Genomic DNA, 13,661 nt, shown 5'->3' with positions numbered 1-13,661 from the left:
AGACATATTCTAGAAACTAATATGTATGCCAGCGGTTTACCAGATTTCTGTTAAAATATTCGGTTTCAAAGTTACACGGTAGTAAAAATTCACATAAAAATCTTAGAGCCCCTGTAATTTTAAAACTACATATTTTTAGAAAAATCTAAAACACCACAGGCACAGATATTAGTTTCTAGAATATGTCTGCAAAATTTCATGGACTTTGGTTGCTTAATATTCAAATGAAATTGGAACTACGATTGTATGGAGTAAGTGACGGAGAGAGCCCTGTTAAATGTGGTTCTGTAACAGTTATTTTTTTAACAGCTACGTCTGATTGCGAATTTTTTACAAAACGACTAAAATCAATGTTGCAATGCAATAAAACTATTACATTACTGTTTCTATCAATTAACTTTATATGAAATGAGATATTAGTTGCTTGCGAGATAGAAGATTTGTTTTCACTGTCCTTATCAAAAATATCGTTGCTTTTCTCTCATCTTGGCTTAATTACCTACATATTGAAATAATGCAGTTGCGGCTCCCTCATCAACAAATACCGTGTCTAAATAATTAACAATATTCCAATACTTGTACTATTTTTTTTCTGGTGTTGATGAGTGATTAAATTCATGACTGAGAAGATGTTGTTCCAAAAAAGAATTTGAATATTTCAAAGTTAAGCACACTGGTAAATTATTGTAACTAGATGTAGTTAAGTTACAATCTAAATCTGTAAACAATAATGTGGTGGAAGATATACAAAATCTTTCTATAGGATCTGACAGCGGTGAAAATGTATTAATATCTTCCAATGATTTTACACGACGTCTTTCTTGTAACGGATTAATATGCTTTGACTGTTTAACTGTAACTACACCTATGGTCTTCGAGCGAGAATAAGGGTTAGATTTGTCAGAAGAGCTTGAAGCCTGCCTTGAAACATTTCCTGATCGGTTACTTGAACTTGATTGACTTGGAAGAGGCGTTTTTCCTCTAACGGGGACCTTTTCTATTTTAATCTCCTTCTTCTGGATACTAATCGAACCATCTTCATTTTTAACTATAGTTATTTTTGTGATTTCTTTAACTGATTCCCGATTTTCAATTGCATCCAATTCCTTATCAACGCTGCTCCCGTAGCTGTCAATTGTTTGTTTTGAGGGGTCAGTTTGTATAGATACTGTCGTTTCTCTAGAGTGTATTTTCATCACATGAGATTCCACTCTATCTTCTGTAATTGAATCAGTCTGTATATCGTCATCTTCATGTTTTCCATATTTCTCTTTACAAGTATCACACATTGCTCTACAATCTATATCATCTGGTAAAGTTGTTTTTGTTGAATCGTCATCTTTAAAAAGTGATATGATATCATCGTCACCACTTTTTGTTTGCTTAAATTTTACTTCTTTTTTAGCTTCCGACGTTAGTCCCAATTTCGCCTTTAGCTCTTCGGCGGTTTTTATTAATTCTTCGATATTCACCAATCCTTTTTTATCCATATTTTTAGATGCACGAACTATATTGTTTATGTGTTCTATCAATTTATTAATTTCATCCAAAATGAATTCGTTACTGCCTAATTCTGATTCAGATAACATAGGTGATTTGTTACACACACACTCAGGTTGACTGTCTTTGTATTGAGTCGATATTTGTAGATCTTTGTCACCAATTCCACAAATCGGACAACACATCGCTTCATCTTTATTTTTACTTTTGTCTTTGTTCTTATCCCCATACATTTTTCTTTTTATATCTAAAACTTTTTTCAATCTAAAGAATTCTTCCCTGGCTTGTTCTTCCAGTTCGTTATTAATGTATTGCATGGTGACATTAGTTCTAGGAATAACTATTTTCGATAAAACGTTCATTTTCCTGTCAACAATTGAGGATATTTTTTTTAGTTTGTTTTATCACTGCCGACAACTCTCACATAGTTTAAGGACGGACGTTTGGAGTTTTAGAAATTAGAAAAGGATAATATAACATTGTTAAATATTGTTTTGATCGTGCCAATTTCAAGTTTTTTCTGCTCTTGATATCTTTTATGTTCGCACTGACATTTGGGTACAATTTTTTATGTTGTTATTTATTAGTGATATGCTTTTTTATTTAAACCAATAACACTATACCATAGATATATTACATTCATAATATTCTAAATGAAAAAACAAAGATTCCGACGAATTGAGAACCTCCTCCTTATTTGAAGTCGGTTAATTAAAGGAACAGTTGACTGACTGACTGGTATATCAGCTGTGGCATGCAGATAGCGATTGTGACGTAGACACCCGCTAAGAAAAGATTTTTGAAAATTCAACCCCTAAGGGGGTAGCGTAGTCCACGTGGATGAAGTCGTGGGCAAAAGCTAGTAAGCCTTTTTCAGAAAACACTGACAACAGTAGGAACTTCTGTCTGTGTTTCCTCTTCTTTTATTTTGGTATTACAAATAAAGTGTATGAAAAATGACGTACAGCTCAAATATTATAAAGTTGAAAACTAAAACCCGACTGCGGCGTCTTAATAAACGCTGAAATATTATAGTAAAATTGTTTTTCTGTCGCTTTATTTTAATGTTGTAGTACATTTATATTCATGAACTCAGAATTTTCTCCTCTTTCATTTGACATTCCACTTAAGACAATAGCAAAAAAAAATCGAGACTTCCACTTTTTTCATGTAACATCCGTTAGGTCCAGTTTTTTTCGTATAAAATATAGCCTATGTCACCCGGAACTTTACAACGAATCAATTGACAGACAGCTCATACATCAAAATCGGCCTAGTAGTTTAGGCGCTACGGTGGAACACACAGAATCTGGATACAAACATACATGCAGCGTGGTTAGAGGACAAACCAACAAACAAACATACTTTCGCATTTATACAATAGGAGTCTAAAAGATGATAAAAATAGAAAAAAGAGGATAAAAGGAAGGTGCCAAAAAAGAGTATAAAAAGAGAATAAAAGAGGATAAAAGAAGCGTCCAGTCCTTAAGAGACGGAAGGGTGAGGTCATCGGCAGCTTAACCCTTGCAAAGGGTATGTCTAACTACTTATAGCTATCTACCTTAGGGTGCTTGTCCACTACAAACGGAGCGGAGCGGAGACTTGTTCAACAGACCGACTTTCCCTCCCTCATTGGTCTAGTAATTAGTATGTTCAATTGCGGACAATAATCTCTTGGGTTCGATTCTCGGGCCAAAAAAGTATTGGATTTTGTTAAAGAAATTCTCAATACTAGCGCGGAGTTAGGAAGTTGGCGTTGAGTCACCCCCGTGCCTGGGAGAGTGTTAACGCAGAACCATCGGTACCTATTGTACCTGATCTCTCTTTGGTCGTCTCGAATTTCCGTCCCATCTCGGGCATCGGTACCTACTGTACCTGATCTCTCTTTGGTCGTGTCGAATTTCCGTCCCATCTCGGGCTATGAGAGTGAGAGAATAGAGAGTGCACCTATGTTTGCGTACACGCGTCTTGTTCACTATAATATCTCTCGCACAGTTGGCTAATTTCTAAGGAGAATTGCAAATACCTAATCTACCTTCACTCACTTGGTAGCGTTCCTATTAGCCTCCTCCACCATCAGGAAGCTGGTTCTGAGCTGCATCATCAGGATGAGCCTCTTGAGCAGTTCCAGCCAGGCCTTCTTCGCCTCCTGGATAGTCTGACCGCCTTTTTCTAGGCCCAAATGCGCGTAGGCTGGATGTTCCGTCTATAAATTCCGCAATCAATTTTGGACTTGCCTTTACACAAGTTTAAAAAATCTATTAAAACTATGCTCCTGAGAAAAGCATAAACAATCGAAGATTATGTAAATGATAAAAGAGCGTGGATTTGACCTGCAGCGCGTTCCAGCCACGCGCGAGACTTCAATTACTTTTATACATGGCATAATATTGTACATCAAATCTTTGAATACAGTAACCGCCGAGTTTCTTGCTGGTTCTTCTCGATAGGAAAGGCATTCCGAACCAATGCTCTTGACGATTCAAAAGTACTTGTAAATGTCTAAGGGCCGGCGCACATATGGCGGAGCGCAGCGCAGAGCATTTTTCACAGTCAAAATATTATCGACATTGTCCTCATTGAAATAATATCTAAAATCAATTGTGCATCCGTGCGGATACTCGCACATCCGCGCGCAGTCCCGCGCGTGCTCGCGCATTATTATCTGGTACAAATTCACGCGATTAGAAAACTTCGCAGGCATCCTCTGCGCTGCGCTCCGTCATAATATTATGTGCGCCGGCCCTAATTGAATAAAAGCATTAATTTCACTAAAATTCTGTTGTAGTGTTGTGTGATAGTGGTACTTATTGCTTAGTTTAAAAAAAATACTTAGACAAGTTGACTGTAATCTTACCTGCCCCGGCTAGCATGGGCAGTAGATAAAAATTATATCCCCGATTATATCCACTGATTTCTATGACATCGGTGGATAAATGCAGTCTAAGATGGAAGCGGGCTAACCTGGAAGGGGTATGGCAGTTTTTATTAAACCCATACCCCTTTGGTTTCTACACGGCATCGTATCGGAACGCTAAATCGCTTGGCGGCGCGGCTTTGCCGGTAAAGTGATAAAACTAGCCACGGCCGAAACCTCCGACCAGATCAGACCAGAGATTTAGAAATTATAAAACTCCAAACCCCTGCCGGGAATCGAATCCGGGGCCTCCCACTAATAAGACCACAGCGCTTATCACTGTGCCAATGGGGTCAACAGGTTGAGATGATGATGATGATGATAGCCTTACTTCTACTATCTCAAACTGCGTAATCTTGACACTGGAGACCTGTTTAGTTGCCTGCCGGACCACAACTGCTGCCTGAAGAAAAAAAATTGGCTGTCTGTAAAGTCGGTTTACTGACGATAGTTGAACGTGACAACAAAGGCCGATTGTGCTTCTTTGTCGCTCGTTCCGCGCTCTCGCTTGCACTTCAAGCCTTACATGGAACGCCTCAGAGCGAGGTAACGCCGCATGAGTCATGTTTTTTCGTGCGTGCAGCCGGCTCTATCGAATTACAATCCGGGTATCTTTAAAACAAGAGTGAATAGGCACCTTCTAGGTAAACGCGTCCCATCTTAGACCACATCATCACTTTCCATCAGGTGTGATTGTGGTCAAGCGCTTGCCTATAGTGAATAAAAAAAATAAAAAAAATTATAAGACGTTGTCACGTCAAAAAAATTGGTCAAGCGTTAGGAGTTTCTCTCAAAACTACAACATAGGGTTATTCAAGAGGCGGCCCAACGAATTCCTGAAAGGAACAAGTTTTTGATTTATCGTGCAAAATGTCGGAAAAATTACCGGAGTACGGAACCCTCGGTGCGCGAGTCGCACATGGGTGGTTTATTTATTTTAGAAAAAAAGAACTGACGGGATCCGTAGGAGAACCAGAGTAGGTAACCACATTTTCAACGGATTGCGAAGCAGAAATTATTATTTATTAATAATAGCAATAAAACTATTAGTATTAATAATAGCACTTATGTATAATAGCATTAATAAATTGAACTGTTATCCATATTTATTTAATCCATACTAATATTATAAATGCGAAAGTGTGTCTGTCCGTCTGTCTGTCTGTCTGTCTGTCTGTCTGTCTGCTACGCTTTCACGGCTCAACCGCTGAACCGATTTTAATGAAATTTTGTACAGACTTAGGATACATTCCGGGGAAGGACATAGGCTACTTTTTATCACGGAAAAACCAACAGTTCCTGCGGGATTCCTAAATACTCATCCGCTTGATCGATTCGTATGAAAGGCACCGAGGTAGCTTGCGTCCCTGTAATTGACATAGGCAACTTTTCATCCCGGAAAATCAAACAGTTCCCACGGGATCTTTAAAACCTAAATCCACGCGGACGAAGTCGCGGGCATCCTCTAGTATTTAATATATTTAATCCATACTTAATAATATTATAAATGCGAAAGTGTGTCTGTCTGTCTGTCTGTCTGCTACCTTTTCACGGCCCAACAGCTAAACCGATTCTGACAAAATTTGGTACAGGGTTAGCTTATAGCCCGGGGACGGACGTAAACTACTTTTTATCCCGGAAAATCAAACAGTTTCCACGGGATCTATAAAAACCTAAATCCACGCGGACGAAGTCACGGGCATCCCCTAGTAATATTATAAATGCTAAAGTGTGTCTGTCTGTCTATCTGTCTGTCTGTCTGCTACGTTTTCACGACCCAACCACTGAACCGATTTCAATGAAATTTGGTACAGACTTGGGATACATCCCGGGGAAGGACATAGGCTCCTTTTATAACGGAAAATTGATGAGTTCCTATGGGACTCCACGCGGGCGAAGCCGCGGGCATCCTGTAGTTCATCAATAATAGCAATAAAAATTGATATCATGTTAAATATAGCTATAATAAATAGATAAGTAATTTCGCTCGGGCACCCATCTGCCTCCGTGGCGCAATTGGCTAGCGCGTTCGGCTGTTAACCGAAAGGTTGGTGGTTCGAGCCCACCCGGGGGCGAAAATCATTTTTGGGTCCAAAAAGATTATTTTTTAGTTTTTCTTCAAAAACCGGTCAAGTAGAAATCGGATTCGCACGCTGAGGGTTCCGTAATTTTTAAAAAAAATTCTGATACAAGTTAGCTCCTGACTGCAATCTCACCTGGTGGTAAGTGATAATGCAGTCTAAGAAGGAAGTGAACTAGTTTTCGGATTTTTAACCCCCGAGCCAAAAAGAGGGGTGTTATAAGTTTGACGTGTGTATCTGTGTGTTTGTGTATCTGTCTGTGGCATCGTAGCTCCTAAACGAATGAATCGATTTTGATTTAGTTTTTTGTTTGAAAGGTGGCTTGATTTGATTGAAAGAGTGTTCTTAGCTATTAATCCAAGAAAATCGGTTCAGCCGTTTGAAAGTTATTTACTTTTTAGAGAGTTTTGTGTCAGGGGTTTTTAAATTTTGAATTTATACTTGTTCCTTGACAAGTGTAAATATAAATTCCTTGATAGATACACAGATACGCACGTCAAACTTATAACACCCCTCTTTTTGGGTCGGGGGTTAAAAATACCTATGTGATTCCAGTATCTTGTACTGCATTTTTTGAATCGGTTTTTGAATAAGTTGTGCCTCTCCCTATTTATAAAACAAGTCTTCTAGTTTGATAACAGTAGTGTAGTATTTAATTGGAGGGGAAGTAAGAATAGACTATAGAGTACCTAGTGCTTAAGAGGAGTCTCTCCGTCACTCGCTTCATACAAACGTAGTTCCAATTTCATTTGAATATTAAGCAAACAAAGTCCATGAAATTTTGCAGACATATTCTAGAAACTAATATCTGTGCCTGTGGTTTTCCAGATTTCTGTTAAAATATTCGGTTTCAAAGTTACGCAGTCTACATACAAATCTTTTAGCCCCTGTAATTTTAAATGTACATATTTTTAGAAAAATCTAAAACACCACAGACACAGATCTAGAATATGTCTGCAAAATTTCATGGACTTTGGTTGCTTAGTATTCAAATGAAATTGGAACTACGATTGTATGAAGCGAGTGACGGAGAGAGCCCTGTTAATAATAGAAGGGGAGGTAAGTCTATATCTGTCTAGTGTAAAAAATGCCCAATGGGTAGGAGCCGTGCATAGGTATAGGAACTTAGTACTTACATGGTTTGAAAGACTAGGTTGTGGCTCAATAATGTCCCGGCCACATTCCCGGCCCAAAACGCGATGTTAAACGGCGTTTCTCGTTAATCGTAGATGTAACCACGATCAACGTAGACGGTATTTGGCGTTAGACGATTTTAGCCCCAATTCAATTTTTTTTTAAAGAATATTAGCCATTTTAATCATGACTAACATTCCCCTTTCCCCTCCAGCTAAACGTAAAGCTTGTGCTAAGAGTGGGTTACGACAATAGTGCAACGGCTGGGGTTTGAACCGCCGACCTTTCGGAATTCAGTCCGCTCCTATAACCGTTGAGCTATTGAGGCTTTTCTTGGCATAAGACGTAAACTGTTCAAGTGTGGCCACTCAGTTTAACGCGTTATTATTATCGCGATAATTATGGCGTTGCTGTAAAATGCAAAACACCCATTTTTGTGAACTTTGACCTTGAATTTTATTTTTTTGGAAATGTTGGATCGATGGAAACTTTTCACAATTCATTTATTAACCCCCGACCCAAAAAAGAGGGGTGTTATAAGTTTGACATGTGTATCTGTGTATCCGTGTATCTGTGTATCTGTCTGTGGCATCGTAGCTCCTAAACTAATGAACCGATTTTATTTTATTTAGTTTTTTTTCGTTTGAAAGGAGGCTTGATCGAGAGTGTTCTTAGCTATAATCCAAGAAAATCGGTTCAACCGTTTGAAAGTTATCAGCTCTTTTCTAGTTACTGTAACCTTCACTTGTCGGGGGTGTTATAAATTTTTAATTTACACTTGTATTGGTGTTCCCAACATTCGTACCAATTTTTAGCTCTATGCGGATTCCTGTAACCTTGAATGTCTATTTTGACCGTACTAGAATATAATTTATATCCCACTAGCCGATGCCCGCGACTTCGCCCGCGTGGATTTAGGTTTTTCGAAATCCCGTGGGAACTCTTTGATTTTCCGGGATAAAAAGTAGCCTATGTGCTAATCCAGGATTATCTATCTCCATTCCGAATTTCAGCCAAATCCGTCCAGTAGTTTTTGCGTAAAGGAGTAACAAACATACACACACACACACACACACACACACACACACACACACACACACACACACACATACAAACTTTCACCTTTATAATATGCGCTACAGGGGTATGGCAGTTACCGTGCAGCTCATAGATAAAAGTACTGCCTAGTCTAGTTGTAATAAATCAACACTTATTTTCCACTAGCTGATGCCCGCAGCTTCGCCCGCGTGGATTGGTCAGATCCCCTGCAGCATCAGGATTGAGGAGTTGGACTCCAATTTTTTTATGAAACAATGTCGCGAAGTTCCTCTATCGATTAAAAAAGAAATGACGCAAATCGGTTCAGAAATCTCGGAGATTTCGGTGTACATAGGTAGAAAAACACAACTCCCTTTTTGAAAGTCGGTTAAAAAGTAGCCTATGTTACTCCCTGGTCAATTCTCTACTTGTCTGTGAAAACCCCGTCAAAATCGGTCCAGCCGTTCCGAAGATTAGCCTTTTCAAACAGACAGACAGACAGACAGACAGACAGACAGACAAAAATTTTAAAAACGTGTGATTCAGTGTTGGTATCGTTCAAATAACCATATGAGCTTAATATGAGGTAGTTATTTCGAAATTACAGACAGACACTCCAATTTTATTTATTAGTATAGATTATAACCTGCCGGAAAATACTTAGCCTGGCTTTAAACTTCCAGTGGCATGCCACTGGTTGTCATGAAATGCAAGTTACCTGTTCAGCAATATCCTCGGTGACAATGTGATTCAGCTGTGGATAGAAGTACCGACTCCGAGCGAGGAGGATGAACGCGTTCCGCACGTCCACGCTGAAGCCATCGTATACCCTGGACAAACAGAAAAGATAACTTCCCTGACGCAGTTGTGCTGTGGATTTTTAACCCCCGACCCAATAAGAGGGGTGTTATAAGTTTGACGTGTGTATCTGTGTATCTGTCTGTTGCATCGTTGCTCATACTAATGAACCGATTTTAATTTAGTTTTTTTTTTGTCTGAAAGGTGCCTTGATCGAGAGTGTTCTAAACTATAATCCAAGAAAATCGGTTCAGCCGTTTGAAAGTTATCAGCTCTTTTCTAGTTACTGTAACCTTCACTTGTCAGAGGTGTTGTAAATTTTTAGTTTACACTTGTTTACAGGTTGTATTTTATTTACGTTATCATTATATTACCTTAAAACAATCTAATGCCAATAATAACCATTTACCTTATCTTGTAGTTTTAGTGATTTAGTATTTTTCAAACCCGCAGTGTACAGCATGCAAAACTCGGGGCAATGCCTCACCTACGACACGGCATTGGCTTCGAGTGACCTATTTACGAACCGTTCTTCTAGCGTCAGTCAGATGTTTTATGTGCAATATATTGTAAACTTAAAAAAAAATACAGAATTTTTAAATTTATTTTCGTACTTTTTTAATGGTGTCTTATTAGTAATCATCAGTACTAATAACCTGTCCTCGTTTTTGCTAGAGTTCTGGTTACACTCTGTATAAGTGTGAGTGGGTTTGATCCTGGCAAGAATTTCGATGAGTGGTAGCAACACTATGGCAACCCTTAAGATGGATCCACATCTACGCAGTACGCATGTGCACGAACCGTGCACTGCGCGCATCCATCACCTATGGACGCGTCATTCTCTCTGTGCGTACGTTTTTTAACCCCCGACCCAAAAAGAGGGGTGTTATAAGTTTGACGTGTGTATCTGTGTGTCTGTGTATCTGTGTATCTGTGTATCTGTGTATCTGTCTGTGGCATCGTAGCGCCTAAACGAATGAACCGATTTTAATTTACTTTTTTTTGTTTGAAAGGTGGCTTGATCGAGAGTGTTCTTAGCTATAATCCAAAAAAATTGGTGCAGCCGTTTAAGAGTTATCAGCTCTTTTCTAGTTTTCTTGTAGAAAAGAAGGTTATATAACCGTTAGGTTCATAATATTATGTCAATTGACAAAATATGTCAAGCTGTCAAGATGGACGTTGCCTTGATACATAATTATTTATTTGAAAATGATGTTTTGGAAAACTCAGATACTTTGTCGGGGGTGTTATAAATTTTTAATTTACACTTGTTTATTCCATTATAAGTTGGCCCTTGACTGCGATCTCACCTGATTGTGAGTGATAGTGCAGTCTAAGATGGTAGCGTGCTAACTTGGAAGGGAAGACCAAGAAAAGACAAAAAGAGTGTTCTTCTGTATAATATACTCCTTAGGACCCTGTATAATATACATCTCTTACTTGTATAATTCAGCGGTGATGTGCTTCAGCTAGAGAGCTGAAGCACATCAGTGGCCAAAGCGGTCCATTTAATCAGTTTTTTGCCAAAGAAAACAAGATGGAGCCTGTTCCTCATCTGATGTATAATATACTCTCTAGAAACCTGTATAGTTTATATTATACAACTCTTACTTGTATAATTCAGCAGCGATGTGCCTCATGTGTGGCTAAGGCAGTCCATTTCATCAGCTTTTTGTCAAGGAAAACAAAGTGGAGTCTGTTCTTCATCTAATATATAATATACTCCTTAGGGCCCTGTATAGTGAATATTATACAAGTCTTACTTGTATAATTCAGCAGCGATGTGCCTCATGTGTGGCTAAGGCAGTCCATTTCATCAGCTTTTTGCCAAGGAAAACAAAGTGGAGTCTGTTCTTCATCTAATATATTATAATAAATACTCCTTAGGGCCCTGTATAGTAAATATTATACAACTCTTACTTGTATAATTCAGCGGCGATGTGCCTCAGCTCTCTGCCAGTGGCCAAGGCGGTCCATTTCATCAGTTTTTTGCCAAGGAAAGCAAGGTGGAGTCGGTTTCTCATCTGTTGTAAGGCAACCAGCGAAGGCATACACGGGTAACGCTGTACGCCAAAGGTGTTATCAGCCTCCTCTGAAATTGGCAGATTAGAAAGAAGAAACGTTTATTTTAGGGTTCCATACCTCAAAAGGAACCATTATAGGATCATTTCGTTGTCTGTCTGTCTGTCTGTCGTATCTGTCAAGAAACCTATAGGGTAGGTACTTCCCTTTGACATAGAATCATGAAATCTTATAGTACACTTAAAGGGAAAATCTGAAAACCATATATTTGTCGTTACATCGCAAAAAAAATAATTAAAATGTGTTTATGAACAAATAATTAATTAGTATTTCCAATTTTCAAAGTAAGATTACTGTACCAAGTGAGGTATCATATGAAAGGGCTTTACCTGTACATTCTAAAACAGATTTTCATTTATTTTTATGCATAACTAGCCGATACCCGCGGCTTCGCCCGCGTGGATTTAGGTTTTTCAAAATCCCGTGGAAACTCTTTGATTTTCCGGAATAAAAAGTAGCCTATGTGCTAATCCAGGTTATTATTCGTAATATTAGTAGTTTTTGCGTGAAGGAGTAACAAACATACACACACACACACACACACACACACACATACAAACTTTTGGCTTTATAATATTAGTGTGAAGTGTGAAGTGTGATAGTTTTTGATTTATCGTGCAAAATGTCGGAAAAATACCCTAGTACGGAATTCTCGGTGCGCGAGTCTGACTCGCACTTGGCCGGTTTTTAACCCCCAACCAAAAAGAGGGGTATTATAAGTTTCACGTGTGTATCTGTGTATCTGTCTGTGGCATCGTAGCTCCTAAACTAATGAACCGATTTTAATTTAGTTTTTTTTTTTGATTGAAAGGTTGCTTGATCGAGAGTGTTCTTAGCAGTAATCCAAGAAAATCGGTTCAGCCGTTGGAAAGTTATCAGCTCTTTTCTAGTTACTGTAACCTTCACTTGTCGGGGGTGTTATAAATTTTTAATTTACACTTATATAATAAACATATTACATACCATCGTCATCGTCCTTCATTCTGTCTGTTTATTTTATTAAGAATAAAGCTAATAAAGGCTAATTTTGATTTTCAAAAGCGTTACACTGCATATCCATTCCCATTTTCTGTTTATCAAAGATTTTGATATTGATAAAGATTTTTTTTTAAATTACACTAGATTTTGGTCAAAAGACTCAATGTTATCTGTTATTTTCAACATTTTTGAATGGGTTCCTTTACATTTTACAATTTAATTGTTGGTCTTTCATCTTGGAAATTTTCTTTCTGACAGAAGACATTTTTGATTATTTCTTTCTACCTATGGTTTTTTAACTCGTCGACAGTGCTTTATGAAAACTTCTTAAATAGGCGTTAAAATTTACTTGCCTCGAGTCCTTTTTAACCCTCGACCCAAAAAGAGGGGTGTTATAAGTTTGACGTGTGTATCTGTGTATCTGTGGCATCGTAGCTCCTAAACTAATGAACCGATTTTAATTTAGTTTTTTTATTTGAAAGGCGGCTTGATCGAGAGTGTTTTAGCTATACTTAATCCAAGAAAATCGGTTCAGCCATTTGAAAGTTATCAGCTCCTTTAGCTAGTTACTGTAACCTTCACTTGTCGGGGGTGTCATAAATTTTTAATTTAAACTTGTGCCTGTTTAATCCACAGATCGCGGTAGTTAAGCAACTTTGACCCAATCGATAACTGGATGGAATCCTCCGGATCTCCTCATGTCTGATTTCCAAGCTCATATTTTATTCAATGTAGGTACCTACTATAATTGTACACCTTTCGATGGTCAGAATTGTTAGATTTGTAATATGATAATATAGTGGTGATAATTAATTACGTAAACTTAAAACTAAAGCTACGAGGGTTCCAAACGCGCCCAGATCTGAGAAGAGTTGACTTCACAAACGGGTCTCCTCTCAGAATGAGAAGGGTTTAGGCCATAGTCTGCCACGCTGGTCCAATGCGGATTGGCAGACTTCACACACTTTTGAGTGCATTATGGAGAACTGTCAGGCATGCAGGTTTCCTCACGATGTTTTCCTTCACCGTTAAAGCAGCACAATCTCTGTTATTTTTGCGGCAGATTGTAGTTACTGTACCCATAAGCATAACATATACCTATTGTACTCAATCTATGCAAATAAATGAAATGA

The 13,661-nt window shown here is 38.3% G+C and overlaps 1 protein-coding gene and 1 non-coding gene across 5 annotated transcripts in view; one reads left to right on the top strand and one right to left on the bottom strand.

Moving 5' to 3' along the window:
- LOC123878978 (V-type proton ATPase subunit D-like) overlaps positions 1 to 12,778 on the bottom strand; it is a 49,166-nt gene extending 36,388 nt beyond the window's left edge. For 3 of the 4 annotated variants that reach the window (XR_006798918.1, XM_045926391.1, XM_045926388.1), the window contains exons 1-5: positions 12,514 to 12,778; positions 11,389 to 11,560; positions 9,389 to 9,500; positions 4,749 to 4,820; positions 3,546 to 3,706 (exon numbers count right to left, since the gene is read on the bottom strand). Coding sequence is in view for 3 of the 4 variants with exons in the window: in XM_045926391.1 (XP_045782347.1) it covers positions 3,546 to 3,706; positions 4,749 to 4,820; positions 9,389 to 9,500; positions 11,389 to 11,560; positions 12,514 to 12,532 (536 nt within the window). In the remaining variant the exon portion in view is untranslated. Of the gene's footprint in view, positions 1 to 243; positions 1,867 to 3,545; positions 3,707 to 4,748; positions 4,821 to 9,388; positions 9,501 to 11,388; positions 11,561 to 12,513 lie in introns of those variants that run through there. The other variant, XM_045926390.1, reaches the window with a different exon arrangement.
- Positions 6,419 to 6,492, top strand: Trnan-guu. Its single transcript has one exon. It is a non-coding gene; the product is annotated as a tRNA-Asn (tRNA).
- Positions 12,779 to 13,661: the final 883 nt, after the last annotated feature.

The sequence above is a fragment of the Maniola jurtina genome, chromosome 27 (assembly GCF_905333055.1).
Source record: "Maniola jurtina chromosome 27, ilManJurt1.1, whole genome shotgun sequence".
NCBI classification, from domain to species: Eukaryota; Metazoa; Arthropoda; class Insecta; order Lepidoptera; family Nymphalidae; genus Maniola; species Maniola jurtina.
This window is presented reverse-complemented; position numbering and strand designations above follow the sequence as displayed.